This window comes from Nicotiana tomentosiformis, chromosome 1, assembly GCF_000390325.3.
Source record: "Nicotiana tomentosiformis chromosome 1, ASM39032v3, whole genome shotgun sequence".
NCBI lineage: Eukaryota > Viridiplantae > Streptophyta > Magnoliopsida > Solanales > Solanaceae > Nicotiana > Nicotiana tomentosiformis.
The window spans coordinates 41,990,315-42,010,686 of NC_090812.1; the positions used below are offsets into that span (position 1 = coordinate 41,990,315).

General features: G+C 36.5%; 3 protein-coding genes across 13 annotated transcripts; 2 read left to right on the forward strand and 1 right to left on the reverse strand.

The window, feature by feature from the left end:
- The first annotated feature begins 236 nt into the window (after positions 1 to 236).
- LOC104095857 (pentatricopeptide repeat-containing protein At5g08510) lies at positions 237 to 2,350 on the forward strand. The gene is made up of 2 exons (XM_009602084.4): positions 237 to 1,624; positions 1,732 to 2,350. The coding sequence occupies exons 1-2, from the start codon at positions 698 to 700 to the stop codon at positions 2,329 to 2,331; spliced, it is 1,527 nt and encodes a 508-aa protein (XP_009600379.1). The 5' UTR covers positions 237 to 697; the 3' UTR covers positions 2,332 to 2,350.
- Positions 2,351 to 2,612: 262 nt separating this feature from the next.
- LOC104095858 (calcium-transporting ATPase, endoplasmic reticulum-type) lies at positions 2,613 to 8,882 on the reverse strand. Of its 5 annotated transcripts, none has more exons than XM_009602089.4 (8): positions 8,799 to 8,882; positions 6,220 to 7,745; positions 5,993 to 6,114; positions 5,231 to 5,509; positions 4,759 to 5,142; positions 4,364 to 4,473; positions 4,039 to 4,267; positions 2,613 to 3,500 (listed from the first exon to the last, which is right to left on the reverse strand). In XM_009602089.4, exons 2-8 carry the CDS (start codon positions 7,685 to 7,687, stop codon positions 2,943 to 2,945), a joined length of 3,150 nt encoding a protein of 1,049 aa, XP_009600384.1. In that variant the 5' UTR covers positions 7,688 to 7,745; positions 8,799 to 8,882; the 3' UTR covers positions 2,613 to 2,942. The 5 variants fall into 5 exon arrangements, with proteins under 5 accessions (XP_009600384.1, XP_009600380.1, XP_009600382.1 ...); XM_009602085.4 differs by having other exon boundaries at positions 8,618 to 8,853; XM_009602087.4 differs by lacking the exon at positions 8,799 to 8,882 and adding an exon at positions 8,537 to 8,607.
- A 5,951-nt stretch (positions 8,883 to 14,833) lies between these two features.
- Positions 14,834 to 17,941, forward strand: LOC104095856 (serine/arginine-rich splicing factor RS31-like). Of its 7 annotated transcripts, none has more exons than XM_070181849.1 (6): positions 14,834 to 14,941; positions 15,160 to 15,289; positions 15,958 to 16,628; positions 16,767 to 16,996; positions 17,100 to 17,351; positions 17,464 to 17,941. In XM_070181849.1, exons 3-6 carry the CDS (start codon positions 16,332 to 16,334, stop codon positions 17,492 to 17,494), a joined length of 810 nt encoding a protein of 269 aa, XP_070037950.1. In that variant the 5' UTR covers positions 14,834 to 14,941; positions 15,160 to 15,289; positions 15,958 to 16,331; the 3' UTR covers positions 17,495 to 17,941. The 7 variants fall into 7 exon arrangements, with proteins under 7 accessions (XP_070037950.1, XP_070037951.1, XP_033511906.1 ...); XM_033656015.2 differs by having other exon boundaries at positions 14,868 to 15,036; positions 17,467 to 17,941; XM_033656016.2 differs by having other exon boundaries at positions 14,868 to 15,036; positions 17,100 to 17,342.
- The last annotated feature ends 2,431 nt before the right edge of the window (positions 17,942 to 20,372 follow it).

Genomic DNA, 20,372 nt, shown 5'->3' on the forward strand with positions numbered 1-20,372 from the left:
CAGCATTTGGAATGCAAGCTATCCTTTCTGTTTCCATTCACTGGAATATTTTGTACTCCTAATAGTCTAACTATTTCGATGTTATAACGGGATATCCCTTCTACATGAACTCGTGATTAAAAATCGAAAGAACCCTGATCATTCCAAAAGTTATAAGCGTTACATACTAATTTTTGTCTATATCAATTATCAAAGTCAACTCCCTATGCCACCTATATAAACTTGCTCACATGTTCGGTCCCATGTCCGGATAGAGGAAGTGACCGTCAATTAACGATGAATCTTCACAATACAAATTACGGATTAAATGGAGTGATATGTTTAGCAAGGATTCGCGATCCCGAGATTGAGATGATGTTGTTGTATCAAAAGTCAATTTACCACCACCTCTCTCCCATCTGAAAAAAATTAAAGAAAGCGTTTCCAATGCCACATAATTTAATATATAGTAGTATAATTTAGCTATATTTTTATGTACTAAGTTGCACTTAGGAGGCGTGAAATCCAAGCATGAAACTGCAGTTATTTGGAATCTCCGATATATGCAACTTTTAACACCATTTAAATCTCTTCTAAGGTAGATTTTTGCATAATTAGTTTAGTTTCAAAATCGTGCGAGTTGGTCTTCGGAAATTTCTTGGTAATAAAAAAAAATAAGAAGATTTTGCATGGTGCATTGACGCATCATTCATTTCTTATGAACCAACTGAAACAAATACACGCCCACACTCTACGAAATGGCATTGACTTCACCCAATTCTTGATCACTAAGCTTATTGAAATCCCAAATATCCCGTACGCCCACAAAGTGTTCGATAATATTCCTAGACCAGCTGTCTTCCTCTACAACAAGCTCATTCAAGCCTATTCTTCCCATGGCCTTCCCAGCCAGTGTTTTTCTCTCTATATCCAGATGCGCCGGCAAGGCTGCTCCCCTAATCCACACTCCTTCACTTTCCTCTTCGCCGCATGCACCAACCGTTCCAGCCCCATACAAGGCCAAATGTTCCATGTCCATTTCGTCAAATGGGGTTTCAAATTTGACATTTACGCCTTAACTGCATTAGTTGACATGTATGCTAAAATGGGTCTGTTGCCTGCCGCGCGGAAGCTCTTCGATGAGATGGAAATGAAGGATGTGCCCACTTGGAATTCTTTGATTGCAGGGTATGCCAAGAATGGAAATGTGGAAGAAGCTTTCAAATTGTTTTCAGCAATGCCTTCAAGGAATGTGATTTCCTGGACTGCAATGATCTCAGGCTATTCGCAAAACGGGAAGTATGCAAATGCACTAGCTGTCTACAAGGAAATGGAGAGAGATAGAGGGGTAAAGCCTAATGAAGTCACAATTGCTAGTGTGCTACCAGCTTGTGCAAATCTTGGAGCGTTGGAGGTTGGGGAGAAAATTGAAGCTTATGCAAGAGCAAATGGATACTTTAAGAATATGTTTGTCTGCAATGCTGTGGTTGAAATGTATATGAAATGTGGTAGAATTGATAGGGCAATGCAACTCTTTCACGAGATTGGTAGGAGGAGGAACTTGTGTTCTTGGAATACCATGATCATGGGGTTAGCTGTCCATGGAAAAGGCGATGAAGCTCTTAAGCTTTTCGACCAAATGCTGGTAAGCCTTTGCAAATATTATCTTAAGTTCTTTGAACATCCAATTACAGCAAGCAAGAATGAGCTTTGATAGTGGGAATTTATATGATTGTGCTACTGTTGATACAGGGAGAAGGAAATGCACCTGATGATGTAACATTTGTAGGAGCAATCTTAGCATGCACACATGGAGGCATGGTAGCAAAGGGCTGGGAACTCCTCAGTTTGATGGAGCAAAGATTCTCCATAGCTCCAAAGTTGGAACATTATGGCTGTATGGTTGATCTCTTAGGCCGGGCTGGGAAACTGCAGGAAGCTTATGATCTCATACAGAGTATGCCAATGAGACCAGATTCGGTTATATGGGGAACTTTGCTTGGAGCCTGCAGCTTCCATGGGAATGTTGAACTGGCTGAGAAAGCAGCCGAGTTCCTTTCTGTGTTGGAGCCGTGGAATCCTGGAAATTATGTTATTCTCTCAAACATCTATGCAAGAGCTGGCCGATGGGATGGTGTTGCAAGGTTAAGGAAACTGATGAAGTCCTCCCAGATTACAAAAGCAGCAGGGTACAGCTTCATTGAGGAGGGAGGTGATATTCATAAGTTTATAGTAGAGGACAAATCCCACCACAAATCAAATGAGATATATGCACTGCTTGATTTAGTCACGACTATATTAAAGTTTGATGAAAGCACCATTGATATTAATTTGGATTCTATTGTTGAATAAATTTTTTGGTGATAACCTGTATAGTTTTTGGACCTACATTTCTCATTCCTGTTATGTCTAGAGCAACAAGTGATTCCTGCTCCACCTACTCAAATTACGCAAAACCTAATGTAACTAAAACTTGGTTAACATTTTAAGCTATACATGTTTCTGAAAATTAGGGGATTGTAAGGCTTTGAAATGTACAGCTCTCTCTTTCCAAAAGAGGGAAGAAAAGAATAGGGAAACAACAATAGCTTTGGGTGAGGAGATGCATAATTTCAAGCACACGCCAGAAAAGGTCGCCTTAAGTTCATCTACTGCAAGATGGCAGAGTCAATAATAAATGAATAATACAAACTAGAATCTGTGATACATGAAACCCTCTTAGAAAGGATCAGGGGAAAAAAACACCAGGTTTTGCTTCAGAGACTTTGAATTTTTTGATAAAAAAGACCACCCAATGCATGTGATCAAAGGCTATATAGCTAGCAGAGTTCCTAAACATATTTTACCCCTAAAAAGATTTTGAGTTTCCGAACAATATACATTTAATACCCACCTAACTTGCACATCAGCTCAAAGCAAACATCCTTTAATCAATAAAATCGAGCATTTCCGAGATGAATACATTATGCAGCTTTTAGTTTAGTTCTCCATCTTCTTCTCCTCCCCACAAATTTGAGGACTTCGTCAATAAGAATAACAGGGGCAGAAAGCAAGATGACTAGAAGCCATTCATTTAGGCTCAGTGGGACAATACCAAATATATCTGCTAGGAAAGGAATATAGAGTATCAGGCAATGCAGGCCAAACGAGATTGACATTGCAACAAGAAGCCAAGGGTTTCTCCAAGGTGGCATTTTGATCAAGCTGTTGTCTTCAGAGAGAGCATTGAGAGAATTAAACATCTCGATTGCCACCAGGACAGAGAGTGACAAAGTCATGGCCTTCACTTTACCAACAGTAAAGTAGTCACAAGGGTGTGAAAAAGTAATCAGGCGGTTACCAGCCATGAACGGACTCACAGTGAAATTTGGCCATGCGGAGCATTCACCCCAGTTGCGAAGCTGTGATAGTTCAACTAGTGTGTGGCCATCACTCACAAGATCAATACCAAGGAAAGAAGCCTGAGTATACCACACTATAAATATGCCAACAGTTGCAATGCCCACATAAGAACCAATGACCTGAAAATATCACAGAAACCAGAATGTAAATTGCAGCTTAGCTTATCGATAAGTTTACTCAATATATTTAAGATCAGATGAACATGTGATAAAAAGTTATAGTTGGTTGCTTAGATAACAGAGCATCCCATTTCTCTCTTTGGTGTATCCACTTCTTTTATTAAGCAGCTTATAACAGTTGTTACTTTTCCAGAGAAGTGATCTAGATGGATAAACATATTTTCCTTGATTGCACTGTTATTTTGGAGAATATATAAGCTGAATGGTAGAGCTGATTTTTTATATAGTATAACAGGGGTGAACCACATGGCCAGGAAAATGTTGCAGCACGCACAGCCTGTGCCGTTGATACTTCTAGTCAAATTAGGCCTTCTCAATCACTAGTACTTTCTTCACCTACTTATTGGAGAATAATAAAGTGTAAAAAAACTTAGGGACAAAACTGAAAGAAATAAAGCAGATTCATTTCTACCTATTGGAGAAAAATGAAGAAGTAACTAATAGAACTTAGAGGGGAAATTGGAAGAAATAGTGATACCATATAGCGGAAGAAAACCCAGGAGTTTATTAGAGCATCATTGCTCTTCCTAGGTGGTTTCTGCATTATGTCAACATCAGCAGGGTTAAATCCGAGAGCTGTAGCAGGTGGGCCATCTGTTACCAAATTTACCCAGAGCAACTGCACGGGTATCAAACATTCTGGTATGCCCAAAGCAGCAGTCAAGAAAATGGAGATGACCTCACCAACGTTAGATGATATCATATATCTGCACCAAAGAATAATAAAGATGAAATTAAGGAAGAAAAAAGCATGATTAATCTAGGAATAATCAAATACTCACTACCAAAATCACAAGACTAACCTGATGAAGGCCTTCATGTTATTGTAGATCGAACGTCCCTCTGCAACAGCAGAGACTATAGTACTGAAATTGTCATCTGCCAGAACCATATCAGAGGCTTCTTTTGCAACCTAAACATATTATTCTCTGATCAGCTAATTAATACAATGACCAATAAGTTAACATATTTAGGAAAACTTCACATGCAGGGTGCACAATCATGGTAACTTCTGAAGATTTAGATGATAAACTTAGAGTCATAGCATGACGGCAATCCCTCAGAAGACCTCAGTACTTTACTATTCCAAGTGTATTTTAGGTAGTCAACGGTCAAATAATTGCACTGAGAGCATTAATGCAACAATTCAGAAAATGAGTTGCAACAACTACACACAAAAAAAAGAAGCTTATTTCACCTCAGTTCCTGTGATGCCCATGGCTATTCCAATGTCAGCAAGTTTTAGTGCAGGTGCATCATTGACGCCATCTCCAGTCATTGCAACAACTTCACCCATATCCTTCAGCATCCTTACAATTTCTTGTTTGTGCCTGGGTTCAGCACGAGAAAAGACCTTGCCTCCATCTTTTGACAATATCTCAATTTGCTGCTGAGAGGAAAGTGCCATGAATTCTTTGCCGGTAAAACTACTCCCTCTAAGATTCTCGCCATCAGAAAATAACTGAATTTCCCTGCAAACAGCCTCAGCAGTGGATTTATTATCTCCAGTTATGACCATGATTTTGATCCCAGCCCTTCTGCAGTCATTTACTGCCTTGTGAACTTCCTCACGTGGGGGGTCCTGCATTTCATTCATTTACTCGAACTATTAAGAAAAGAAGGTTCTCTAGTTAGTGATTTATTATTCATGTAAACTTAAAAGTACTCACCCTTAGACCAACAACTCCTACAAAAACTAGATCACTTTCTATGGAGGAGTAGCAGGATGGATCAAGCAGCTTCTTATGGGCAGGATGACTCTCGGCATAATATCCTGAAAGCTCCCCCAAATCATCTTTATATGCCAAGCCCAAGCAGCGCAAACCCTTTGAACTCATCTGCAAGTGTCTCAACAACAATAGTTGCCGACAGGACTCGTCAATGGGAACAGTTGATCCATCTGCAAGTTGAACATATGTACTACGTTCTAGCAAACTCTCAACAGCACCCTAGACAAAACAAGTTTTAATCAGACGTGCACAGATTACCAAGCTAAACTTGTGAACAAGTGATCATTCAACATCAACAGAGAAAAGCTAGGCATTTCCTAAAGTGAATGACATTTCTATGGAACTAAACTCCGCAGAAGCATCTTTTGCAGAAAGAACAGATAACACTTCAAACTGTTGATACCCATTTTGCCACTTTTGGAAACTGAAGAACATTAATAAACATTGAAGATAATGCAGACTCAGTCTCTTGCTAATTGAAATTTTTCTGGGCATGTACAGCCTACAGCACATCAACAAGATAAAAATAAGAACTTTTCTGGCAAGCTGAGTATATCGAAGCCAACAGTCAAATAAAGAAAATATTTTAGAGACCAATTATCTCTAGTTCTACTGTAGTTCGGAGTCTAGTGATACAAATAAAAAACATGTGATTACACTGATTTCACTACAATTTATGTACCATAAATGACATGAGATAACCTTGACAAGTAGTCGATTGCTCCCATTCGGCTCCCGCACAATAACACCCATGGATTTGCGAACACGATCAAATTCCAAGGTTGCAACCCTTTTTGATCTTTTCATCCACCATTCACAGCATCCTATATTTAAATAATAATAATTATTATTATTATTATTTTAAAAAAAAAAAAACTGGTTTGAAATAGTAGCAACTAGATTGATGAATGAAGTAAAGTTATGGTCACCTAATTTAACGGTGTTGCGATCAATCAAATAGCTAGATACAATCTTTGCATTGTGGATCTTGCTTCTCGCTTTGCTATCTGGTACTCCCATCTTTTCCACCAAAACTTTAAGAGCTGCCTCAGTAGGCAATCCAGTTGTTTTGAACAGACGACCATCGCAGAAGACCCCAGCATCATTGCAGATTGCACATATTTCAGCCATAACTAGCAAGTTAGCATCCATATTGTAACAATTCCAGTCAATTATTCTCCCATCCTTAGGATCATACGTAGTCCCTTCGACGCCAAAAGTTCGCCAGGCTGTAGTTTTACCTCCCAATGTAAAGAACTCTGTCACAGACATCTGATTGGTAGTCAAGGTTCCTGTTTTATCTGAACAAATCACAGTTGTGCATCCTAAGGTTTCCACACTTGGAAGTTTCCGCACTATTGCGTTCTTTTGTGCCATTTTCCTTGTACCCAGAGCTAAGCAAGTAGTAATTACAGCAGGGAGACCTTCAGGAATTGCAGCCACTGCAAGAGCAACAGCTATCTTGAAATAATAAGCGCATTTCTCAAATGAGAAACGGATATCTGAAGGCCATCCATCCACAACCTTCCAAGTAAGGAAATATTTGTAATTGATTGCCCACACGACTAGGCAAACAATGCCAATAGCAGATGTAAGCCTATTACCGAATTCATCAAGTTTCTTCTTCAAAGGGGTGTCGCTCTCTTCCATTGATGCATCATGGATTTGTCTTTGGATCTTACCAATTTCTGTGCACATCCCCGTGTCCACAACAATGCAGATGCAGCTACCGTTCACGACTGTAGTTCCAGCAAAAACCATGTTCTCTTTGGCCTGCAATTCACAATCATCCATAGGAAGGGAATCGATGCTTCTAGTAACAGGCATCGACTCCCCTGTCAAAGAACTTTGCTCAACCCTTAGGGTTGAGGATTTTAAAGTGGCAACTCTCATATCAGCTGGCACTTTGTCACCAACTCGCAGATCCACGATATCCCCTGGGACAAGCTCCCTTGCTGGTAAATCTGGTACTAAATATCCATCTCTGAATACCTTAGCAGACTCACCTTGCATCTCTTTTAATGCTTCCAGTGCTTTCTCAGCATTGCTTTCTTGCCAAACTCCGACAATTGCATTGATTACTAAGATCAAGAGGATTACAAAGGGTTCTACATAGGCCTTGAACCCTGAATCTCCAGTCTCATCCTGATGCAGATAAGCTACAACGAATGAGATGAAGGCTGCACCAAGGAGGATCTTAATAAGCATATCATCAAACTGCTCCAAAACAAGCCTCCACAAAGGCTTCCCCTTTTCTTTCTCAAGCTCATTCAAACCATATCTTTCTCGCCTCTTCTCCACCTCATAAGTGCTTAGACCCTTCTCTAATTTTACTTGGTACTCTTTCAGACACTGATCGACAGACCAGGACCATGCAGGGAATGGTTTTTCTTCCATCACGAAATCCCCAATCTAACTTAAATTCCAGAGAAATTATCCTCAATCATCTCATTCCCTGAAAAAAGATACAAGAAATAACAGTTTTGAGTGAAGAAGTACTAGTATTTTAGTGTGCAACCATGGAACCATAAAAGTTAAGCAAATAATTGAGAGTGAAAAGAAAATATTTAGACTTATCCCAAACCAAATAACAGGTGGGGAAAAGATGAAGATTGAATAAGGGGTAATTTACAAAACTGGTTGTTTGATGGCCCAAGTATAGTTGAATGTGATGCCCAGGAAATTGTGCTTTCTAAATAATTCCTCAAGTGAAGATTTTACAGAGTTCTGAGTTCTGTTAAACATTGTTGTTTCTTGTTAAAGAGAAATCCTAAAGATTCTCTGGTTTGGGCTAAGAGGCAAGCAAATCTAATTGTCCATTGCTTGGCAAGAGAGTCTATAAATTGTGCTAGTCCTTTCTATTGGGAGTACCTCCTAGTTTTACTGTAAACTAGTTGGTCGTTGATTCAGTTTAATGAAACTGTTGGTTTTGAGTTTTAAAAAAAAAAAAAGATATAAGAGACAAAAAGAAGCAAATCTCCAACTACAACTCTATCAAGTAATAATTGACAGCTTTTATGACACACCTATCAGACCAGAAAAAATCACAGATAAAAGCAAAGCAAAGCAGGGCAGGCAACCAGCATTAAGCCTCAAACAAGTAAAACTAAGAAATGGAGGAAAACAACAGCAGAAACTGCTATGCAGTACTAAAAGAAAACTGAAACCATGCAACGCAAACAACTTTACAAATAAGACAAGAATAGCAGTCTTATAAAAAAGAATCAAAATAAATCATGTACCCACAAATACAATGAAAAAGATTGAAGCTTTAGCAACTGCTAGCAAAAGGGACAAGGAATAACAATGAGTTGGGAAATGTTGTACCTCTTATAAGGAACAAAAGCAGTGGCTTTGAGACAAAGTAACTGACAGATCGGACATAGTATTATACAGAGGAAGAAAATTCTTGGAAACAGACGGCTCAAAATTTTCTTGCTTGCAAAAGTATTCAATTGATTATTTTTCTCTTTCCAGTGAAAAGAAAGAAAGACTGAAGAACACTTACGACTGAGATAACTGCTTTTGCTTTGGAGACTACCAAAAGTAAAGTACTTGGATACAGATTTGGATACAGTTACAGGAGAAAAAAACATATATTCAAAATCAAACTGGATAATAGTTGGATTTACCATAATGTCCTTAATTGGAGTTTGACTTTTATAAGGTAGTAGTTGGGGCTGGGGACAAGTAGACAGCCGTACGCGTAAACAGAATCTTTAATGTATAGAGTATACATACGCACTAATCTTGTTTATAATTTTGTTCCCGATGTATTTTTTATCTTTACTCGTAAAACTATTTAGGTTGACAGTGAACCTAGAAAATAAAATTGGAACGCAATTTTCTAAGATTTCTTTTTTAGTCTAATTCAAAATGAATAGTGCAATTCTTTTAATATATACTCCCTCCGTTTCAAATCAGATAAAATACTTTCTTTTTTAGTCTGTTTCAAAATAAATTACATATTTTTAAATTTAGAAATTATTCAATTTTAAACTCTTTATTTTACTTATTTTATCATTAATGAGAAACTTTTATAAACACACAAATGTCATGGCCCCACAAATCTTTTACCCCTTAAATTTTTAAAACCACAAGTTTCAAAAGTCTTTTTTTTCCTTAAACTCTGTACCAAATCAAACTACCTCATCTAAATTGAAACGGAAGGAGCAGTACATCTTAAATTGTGATGTTTGTGTACTTTTACCCTTGATGTTACTTTCTTATAAGAATGACATGATATATATAAAATCACAAGATTCAAAGAATATTTTTAGTACGTAATGCACAACTTTATTTCAAAATCACAAAGTTCTCTTTAAATTCTTAAATTCGTGCTCGGTTAAACTAAAACATATAAAATGAAACTAAAAGAGTACTAATCTGTACCAAGCGTTCAATATGTGTTTTTCCTTATATTCCTTTGTAAGTATATTATACATTCCTCTTGCGAGTAGTTTATAAGATTTTAGGTTCCAGTCAAGTCAACAGCGAGAATAAATGATATTTATAAATATTATTTAGGAAAAAGGAAACAAGCCATTTATATTGATTTTCATCAATCAATTCCAAAAGTATGCTTTCATACAAATTACTAGTACTATTTTTGGCTTCTCTTTTTCTTTTCCCCTTAAGAGAATGAACAACTCTTGGACTTTATGCTAATTAGTAGTGCTGTCCACGATTCAATGATAATTCAAGGATTATGGTGGGACAGCATCACCAAGAATTGTTCAACATTAGAAAGTTGTTATTAGGTTAGAAAAAAAGGGAAAGAGAGGAATGAATAAGAAAACCATTCAAGAAGATGACTTTTTGACTCTCTTCGTTGTTTTGTTAAGACAAAGGGAAAAAGAGACAATTAATTCGTTTCTTTATCCATCAATTTTGGAAGGAAAGAAAAAAAAGATGTTGTCAGCAGATGAGACTGACTAGTACAAGTTCATGATTTCAAAACTTTTTTCTCAAGTTTTCAAATTTCGTCCACTTTCTAGGAAACTTCCTTATGGAAAACCGTATCATGGCATATTCTAGTGATATGATAGTAATATATTAATAGAGTATACCTTGAATATGTGGTTTTAGCATTAATTTTACCAAACAAAATTCTTTGAACGTCAGCATAATTATAAAATAATGGTGAAGTAGCTATATATAGCTGAATAATAAACCTAGACTAATTATTATGTTTGTCATAATAGCCGTTCATATTTATTGTTTACTTTTTTCTAATCATATACATAATTTATATATTGATTATACATATATAATATATAAATTTTACATATATTATATCACAACCGACTATTTTTAGTTTAAGCGATCGGTTGGACGGCTATTTGGGTTAATTCGTTCTTTTTGTTTGAAAAGATTATGTTGTTTTTTGTGTATTTGAAAACTAATAGAGCAAAGTTTTTTCTGTCGATGTGATGTGCAAGTGAAAGACAAAAAGTTAAGGACAAACATAGCTTGCAATTTTTTCTCGAGTGAGAAAGTGAAAATGATAGACCAATACGGCTTTAGTGGTTAGGAAAGAAGAATTGTTAAAAAGAGTCAAATGCTCATCAAAATGCAAAATTTATCCAACTAAATATACAATGACTGCATCGAACATATAAGAATACCTACATTAAATATCTAGGTTTAATATATTTTGAAATACTTTTTTAGTAATTATTAAAAATTTAAACGTGAGCATATTTACAATCTCGAGTTTTACAAGTCCACTGCAACTTGACAGATATTTGGATAGATGTTAATTCAAAATTTGGAGTTCATTTAAACAGTTATTTATAGTTCGAACTGAAAATAATAATAATAATGAATATATTTCATATCTTAAATCCACTCATATAGTTTAACTTGTAATGTCAAATCATGACTTAAAAACAAAAAAATGCCTACTTAATTAGTCTTCTTGAAATCAAATCATTAGTTTACTTTATCATTTTAAAGTAAAGTTTTTGAAATAGGAGTAATAAAGATGAGGTCCATAGCTCAAATACATTCACCTATCGTAGTTATGTTTACAATCTTTCTGTTTTATTTAAGCGGCTCGGACTATGTTTTTCTACTTGATACAAAACATTTTTTTTTATTTTATCTCATATCAAAACGTGTGTATGTGACTCAAGTCACTGCCGTAGGCAAGTTATGATTGGCAAACAATGTTACATACGCATGTTAAATTAATTGTTCAATATGTATGATAAAATAATTCTAACATTCAGTTCCATAAGCTTTTATCGTAGATTTAATAGCAAGATGGCTATTCAACGGGACGGGACGGGACAAAATTAACGGGGCGGGACGGGACGACATTTAGCCGGAACGGTGGCAGGACGGGATGAAACAGGACGGGACTAAACGGTAGGCCCATCCCGTCCCGCTAACAAACGGGATGGGATTGGACGGGTTCGCGGGCCTTAAGTGCCGTTTTTAAAAAAAAAATTATTTAAGCATTGAGTTTGGCAACGGCTATTCTTTTGACAATGACTAAGTTTTTAAAGTTTGCAACAACTAATTTTTTGACTTATTTAATAAACTTAAAAATTAAACAAAAATTAGAAAACTAAGTAAAGAATTATAAAATATTAAAACAAAAGACTTGTAATGAAATATTTTAGTAATTATAAATTTATAATAGAGTTATAATTTATTTAATATAATTTCAAGCCATTAAGTAACTAAGTAAGAGTGTAAGACAATTCATAAAAAAATTCAACGCTTAGAGCCTTTTATTTTATTAATAGAACTTTCAAATCTCACATGAAAATATAATTCTTTTGAAGAGCACATAATCTACGCAGCCACCTTCTAGGAAGGGTTCTATTTGAACTAGGCCTCTTAGTAGCCAATTACAAATTATCATACTAATATTTGTAAGCTCATATATAATTTCGTTGTAACTTATCTATAATTTCTCTCGGACATTGTTCTGGAATTGACAATGTTGATTGATGTTCCATGAGTTCCATGCTGTCATAGCTCCCAGTACTAAGTATCTAATTGTATTCTTCTTCTTCCCTAGTTTCACCATCTGTTGTTTCCATAGATTTATATTTATCAAACATTGATCTAATATAAGAATATATGTTAGTTTGGCAGTCTCCAAGAGATGGTTGGAATTTTCTTGAATTGCTAAATTCCTCATAAATTTTACGAACAAGTCCATTTGCACCTCTTAATTTTAAAGATGGGTTAAGTATAGTAGAAATTAAATAAACTTGGGGAATAGGGAAAAAAATACTTTTTAAATTTTGTAATAATTTCATTAATGGCTGGTGCATAAGTTGGATTAATTTTGCAATCATTTCATTAAGCTAGTTGTTGCAGTTGTGTTAGCACTTAACAGAAGCATTATCTAATGTGATAGTTAAAACTTTATCAATGAGTCCATAAAAATCAACAATTCGTAGAACAGTAGTTGCAATATATGCTCCAGTGTGTTTTGAATCAACAAATTTATAACCAATAATACGTTTTTGCATGTTCCAATGATGATCAACCCAATGACACGTAACAGTTAAATAATCACAACTATTAGGACTACGACCTATATCAGATGTGATAGACACTTTACAATCTAAGTAAAAAAATACACAATGAATATACTGAAGATATTCGGTTTGAAATTTGAAAACATCATTTCTAATCGTGGTCTTAGGAAAACCTTGAAAAGCAGGATTATAAGTTTCTTGTATATAATGCACACAAAAAAATACGACGCGGGGCAAGCGGGACGGGACAGTACGGGACGAGACGAGACGAGACAGGCGGGACGGGACGGGACGGGACGAGACGAAACGGGACGGGACAAACAGGACGAAATGGCCATCCCATCCCATCCCGTGTCCCGTTTAATATGAGCCCATCCCGTTTAGAATTAAGTGGGACGGGACGGGACGGCCCGTCCTGTTGGACAGCCTTAAGCAAGACTGTTAAAATTTGTCCAAGCTTTAAATGGTATTCCTATGATAAACTAATTGTCCGAAAAAACTACTAGCAAAATTAGTCAATTTCATAATAGGTACATCAGAATTTAAAAATAAAAAAATGACAGTTGAATAAGACGGGGCAAGAAAATGCTTGACGAGGCAAGGCAAGAGGGTTTCTCACTAGGGCGCCACAAAAAATTGGACTTGTGCAAGCAAGGAAGTTTCCCATCGATCAAAACGCGTGACATGTGGCCAAATTCTGACCCATAGCTATTTTTGCAAAAATTATTTAAACGAAGTGAAAAATTAAACACTGATACAAAATCGGAGCAAGTGCACAAATAGCCATTCTCATAGATATTATTTAAAGATTAGCTAACACTTATTTTGTCCTGAAATTTTAAACTAAAAATCTTAACTTTAGGATAATTTAGGACAAATATGAAACTCGAAAACTTAAATTCAGAATGGAATAATTAATTTTTTAAAGAAGAATTAACCCAAATAGCTGCTCATCCAACTGCTTAAACTAAATCAATACTCCAAAACAAAAAGGAATCTGGGCCTCATCCAGCCAGCCCGAAAAAACAACATCACAATGAACTGGGCTTTGACCCCCGTTGTAGATATGGCTTGGGATAGCCATTTTTTAATATGATATTTAGTTTTTATCCAATATTTTAAATGATAAAAAATAGTCATTATTCTATTAAAATTAATACAAAAAGACGTTGTTACCCCTTTTTTATGAGTGTTGTGTAAATATTAAGGACATGATGTCCTTAACATTTACACTCCACATATGAAGTTAAGGACATGATGTCCTAAAGTTTAATAACGGAAGGTGCAAATACAGGACATTTTGTCCTTAATATTTACGCAATATTCATGAAGTTAAGGACACCATGTCCTTAATATTTACACAGCACTCATAAAGTTAAGGATACTATATCCTTAATATTTACACCGCACATATAAAGTTAAGGCCACGAGATCCTAAAGTTCAACAATAGAAGGTGCAAATACAAGTTAAGGACATTATGTCCTTAACATTTACACTGCGCACATGAAGTTAAGGACGCCATGTTCTTAATATTTACACTGCACATATGAAGTTAAGGACATGATGTCCTAAAATTTAACAACAGAAAATACAAATAGATGATACTTTGTCCTTAATATTTATACGGTATTCATAAAGTTAAGGACAACATGTCCTTAATATTTACACTATACTTATAAAGTTAAGGACACTATGTCCTTAACATTTACACTACACACATGAAGTTAAGGACATCATGTCCTTAATATTTACACCGCACATATGAAGTTAAGGCCATGAGATCCTAAAATTTAACAACAGAAGGTGCAAATACAAGTTAAAGACATTATGTCCTTAACATTTATACTGCACGCATGAAGTTAAGAACACCATGTACTTTATACTGCACATATAAAGTTAAGGATATGATGTCCTAAAGTTTAACAACAGAAGATGCAAATACAAGACACTTTGTCTTAATATTTATATAATATTTATGAAAAGAATATCATGTTCTTAATATTTATACAGCACCTATGACTAGCATAGGAGTATTTTTGTCCAGACAAGTAAAAATTTATTAATCGCCGAGCAAAGAGTAAACAGGTATCTAATTGTACTTCCGTATGGTATTGCAAACGAAGCAGATTGGAAACGGGCCCAAATCAGGTAATATTCGGAGCAAAAGTACCTATTTGAGCTGATCCTGTTCCCTTTTAGAACTTACAAGACAAATGCTTTCATTGGGTTCTAGGGTTTTTCTGGTAAATCTTTTATATTCCCCTAATTGCTACATAGAATTCATATAGTTTGCAATTGGCATGTAGTTAAGCAGTAGAGAAGTGTACTTGTAATCATTTGATGGCGTTGTTAATGATGTGTTTCAGGTAAAGAATAGCAAGGAGTCGAATATGAGGCCTATATTCGTGGGGAACTTTGGGTATGATACACGTCAATCAGAACTGGAACGATTGTTCTCCAAGTATGGAAGGATCGAGCGTGTTGACATGAAAAATGGTATCCCTTTTGTTTTCTCTTTCGTATTTTCTGTTGGTTTAGTTAGTTTTATTATTGTACTATGCATTCTTGATGCTGAAATGAATAACAAAGATGATAGACACAGATATATTGGAAAGAAAAAAAGATCCTAATGGCTTTATTCGTGGAATTATATTGCAAGTTAAAACCCAGTAGGTGGTTGTATCTTCAGTTGTTCGAATTACATAATTCTTTAATGTCAGTAGGTGTGTTTTTAAATTTTTGTTAGTGCTGATCTTCATGGAGCTATTAAGGTTTGCTCTTTTAGCTACACGTAGCCTCTTCAAATCGCGGCAAAGGAGTGGGTTGGTCCAGACCTGTAAAAATAGTCTAATTATGATGATTTTTCTGTTTCCCACACGTAGCTGACCCCAATTAGCTTGGGATGAGCGCTGTCGGGTTTGTTGATTAATATTTTTATATCAATAATATCATGTTGATTCTCTCTTCTCAGCTTATGACTACTGGCTTTTTTTCCGTTTTGGATACTATGATGGTGATTTTGTTGGTTAAATATATTGCTTTGCTACTTAGCTAGTTTGTTTTAGCTATGTATGTGTGCACATGACATGGTAGGACATGGCGGGGAGCCAAATGTGAAATTCATTTGGAGAAGATCTCCATTTTATGTGTTTATTTTGACGCAGGAATGTCTCCCAAGGAAAAAGAGCTTCTATCATGGCTCGACACTTGCAAAAACTTCTATTGCTAGGCCACCTATCTGTCTTCCTGCTCTCCTTCTCAATGATGGAATTGTTCTGCATTTCTTTGACTGATCTTCCGTCATTCACCTACTTCACTGCCCATGTTGCCATTTTTCAAGAATGGCTATGATGGGATTTGTCTGTTCTTCATGCCATGCCTACCACTAGTGATAAGCGGATCAATGAATTCTTATCATGCCATGCCTCCTTATTCCGAATCGTGCTGTGAATTGGTGAAGCATACTTAGCAATGACTCAGACTTGACATCTTGGATTTAAACATTTAATTAGCCTTCATCATCATCATGATTTAGTTCATGCAAGGCCTCTCTACCTCCTTACTTTCATCAGGCCTTCACATACTTGCAGGTGTTGTACTTTATTTAATTCCTAAAGGGGATTATAACTTTGATTTAACTGATGTACACTCTACTTATGAGATTTTCAGACTTTCTTGTCATGCTTTTCTTTGGCCTTATAATGGAGTCTTTACAATTACATGGTTTGCGTTTGTCTACTTTGAGAATGAGCGTGATGCCGCAGATGCCATCCGTGGTCTTGACGACATACCATTTGGGTATGACAAACGTCGGTTATCAGTGGAATGGGCTAAGGTATTTCATTGCACTCTTCTTTCCCAAATGTGGCAACTGCCATCCCATTAGAATTACCTTCTCCAAGAGGCAACATGATTGATATTATAATCAACAGTCTATGTAAAGAACTATGCTTTTATAACTTTGTTTCGACAGGGTGAATGTGGTAGACCTCATGATGGCTCCAAGGTTGCAGCAAACCAAAGACCTACAAAAAATCTGTTTGTCATTAAATTTGACCCTAATCGCACTAGGTTGCGTGACATAGAAAGACATTTTGAACCGTACGGAGAGGTCCTTAATGTTCGCATATGGCGGACTTTTGCATTTGTGCAGTTTGAAAATCAGGAAGATGCCACAAAAGCCTTGGAGAGTACACACATGAGGTTGTCAGTGCATTTTTTTTGTATTTGCTTACATTGTAATTTCACATCCATGTTGTGCTATTGTTTCTTGTCTCCTGACAAGAAATGATTATTGCATTTGCAGTAAGATCCTGAACAGAGTGGTTTCTGTAGAGTATGCTTTGAGGGATGATGACAAGAGGGGGGACAGGTATGGCAGCCCTAGAAGAGATTATGGCAGGCATGGGGATAGTCCATATCGAAGGTCACCAAGCCCAATGTATCAAAGGAGTCGACCTAGCCCTGATTATGGCCGTTCTCATAGCCCTGCCTTCGACAAATATAATGGTCTGTCATATGATCGATATAGGAGTCCTGAGTATGGAAGGTATCACAGGTAGATTTGTGTCTGACAAAATTTTTATTTTTCTACTATTTAAGCTAGCTAGGCTCTATAAATTTTTGTAATAGTTAGAGCTCATGTTCCCATTTTTCCTTCATAATTTCAGCAGGTCTCCCATTCGGAGGTCAAGAACTTGAAGCGGTGATTTACCGCCGCTCCTTTCTGGATAAATGCTTGCTGTGTATTGAATATTAATGTAATGGATTTATTGCATGTATCGCTTAAACTTTAGAGAGTGTGGCAGCTGTTGGAAAACTTTTACATGGTGGAATCACGGTCTCTGCATATTGAGACCACTTGGCACGAATTCATGACTGATGAAAAGGAACATATGTAAGGAAACACTTATTAGCTTGTGAGGTTTCAGCAGATATTGGAACCAACTAGCATATGCTCCAACTGCTGTTTGCTTCGTATATCCTGTTCTGCCTTTTCTTTCTCATTTGATTGTGACCGCAACCTTTAATGGGTTGTGCAGCTTAGGATTTACCTTATAGTAAAAATTTGTAGACTGTAGTGGGACGTAAAAAGTATCTCTCCTAATCTTTGTTATGTATGTTCTCTACTTATTTCTTTTTCTCATACCTTCTCAGAGGTCCTTGTTTTTCTCCCTTAAAGTTAACCTTAAGGAGGTGGCATGCATCACAATAAAGTTAATCTTTGTGGCATGCATCTTTGATTGAAACTTAAAAAAAAAAACGGGAGTCTTATATTGTGATGCAAGTCAGTCTTCTATTTAGAGACCGCACTGTTTTTACTTAACAGGATCCCTGTAGAACCCATCCGTTTATTATTGTTTTTCATCTGTGCCTGGAAATGGATAAATTATGAGTCATTTTTGGGACTATACTGGTCCACCGGGAGTGAATTTTGTAAGTTTAGTTTTGCGCGAGCAAAGTTTGTGTGCTTCTAAGGTATTTTTATAGAAAGCTTTCAAAGAATAAAAGAGATCATATAATATTGAGTTGGTTTTTTTTTTCTTGTCTCAACTCTCAACCCCCATTGGCTTTCTGTTTGCAGATTTGTCCAAAAAAGAAAAAACAAGTCCCAAAGTATTGTCTTACTCTAGATTTTTTGTTTTCCAGTAGAGGGTAGCCAATCTTCAGAGATGCTTTTGATGGTCTTGGATGCCCATTATAACTTTTAAGATCAATTACCGAACTTGCTTTGTTTTTAGATTTTTTTTCTCAAGCGACACTTCTCAGGTATTGTCTAAACGCTAAATTTTTGGTTTGTCCCTGTAGAGAGGAGTGGCCTAGACGTTTCCAACTCCAATCTCATGCGAAATTCAAGCTCAACTTTGAAGATTGAAAAAATGATATCTTTAAGAGTTAAGGGCAGAAATATGGATATCTTAGGAGCGTCAATAGTCTGTCAAATCCGAAGGCTAAGTTTCCTTGAGACGGAGTCTTCCTTGGTTACCAGTTACCAAATTAGAGTTGAATCTTCAAAAAAGTTCAACTTGCTTCGGTTTTAATTTTGCAGGATGAAATCAAGTGATTATGTATTCCCCTTGTAACAAAGCTAAATAATCTATAAATATTGCATTTATCCATTAAGCCGGTAAATTCGACATGCAATCCGTGACACGTACACTGGACCAATTAACAAGCTAACTAGCTATGACCAATAGCGATGCACATTGTTGGAAATGCGTTATCTGCACCCACAACTTCTGTTTCGGATTATCAACCCGATGGTTGGGTCAGCCAGTAGCCGGAATCCTCCCGCATAGCTCCCTAACGAAGGTATCCACGTCCAACTTCTCCGGTAACTAGGGGTGTGTTAAAATAGCAATACCAGCTTTTACCCATTAGTATTTACTTTGACTTACTAGTTTAGTAGGATAGATGTTGGTAGTTTTGTTTTACCGAGTCTATAATGTTTTACTTATTTTCTGGTGACTGTTGTGGATTGCAGCAAGATGTGAAAAAGTTGTTACAGTGTATGCCTATAAAAGGCACCAGTCCAGTCGCTTTCAATGTATCCTTTTTTTCCAACTTTCCTCTAGTTTATTGAGTGTTCTTCTTCTTTAATAAAATAGAAGTTCTGTTCTTTTGCTCAATACAGAGAAGTCTTCCTTTTATCCTAAAATTATTTCCTTGTATCTTTGTTTTATTCAACATATATGGTATCAGGACTAGGCTATAGAAGAGAGGAAGAGTGTTTTGGTAAAGTCACACACACTTTTGACCATATAAGTTGTTGGTGACAACTTTCTTTTTCTTGAGCAAAAGTTATTGTCTCACAGAAGGATGACTGAGCTTCAAGCCTCCGTAGGTGGAATTAAAAAACTCAACCATCAAAATTACAAAATATGGATGACATGTATGATTTCCTACATGGAAGGCCAAAATCTCTGGGAGTTCGTTAATGGAAGCGAAGTCAAACCGGGGGCAGAAGAACCTAATGGTGCACTGCAAAAATGGAAGATTAAAGCAGGCAAAGCGTTGTTTGCCCTCAAAACCACCATTGAAGAAGACGTGCTGGAACATATACGAGATGATACAACACCAAAGGAAGCTTGGGACACGCTAGCTGCACTCTTTTCAAAGAAGAATAACACACGACTACAACTTTTAGAAAGTGAGTTGTTGTCGATAACGCAACGTGATATGAGCATTGCGCAATACTTTCACAAGGTGAAGTCGATATGCCGTGAAATTTCAGAATTGGATCCAACAACTCCAATTGGCGAAACCAGGATGAAAAGAATAATCATCCATGGTTTGAGATCTGAATTCAGAGGCTTTATTACTGCCGTACAAGGATGGCCAAATCAACCATCACTTGTTGAGTTTGAGAATTTGCTTGCTGGTCAAGAAGCCATGGGTAAGCAAATGAGAGTTCCATAGAAGGGTGAGGAGGAAGCGCTCTACACCAATAAAAGTAGAGGAAACTTCAAGCAGCACAATGTTTGTGGATCCAAAAGAAATGACGACAAGACAAAAGCTCATCAAGGAGAATGGAGTTATCGTCTAGGGGGAGCTCCAAAGAATTATGGCAACAACAAAA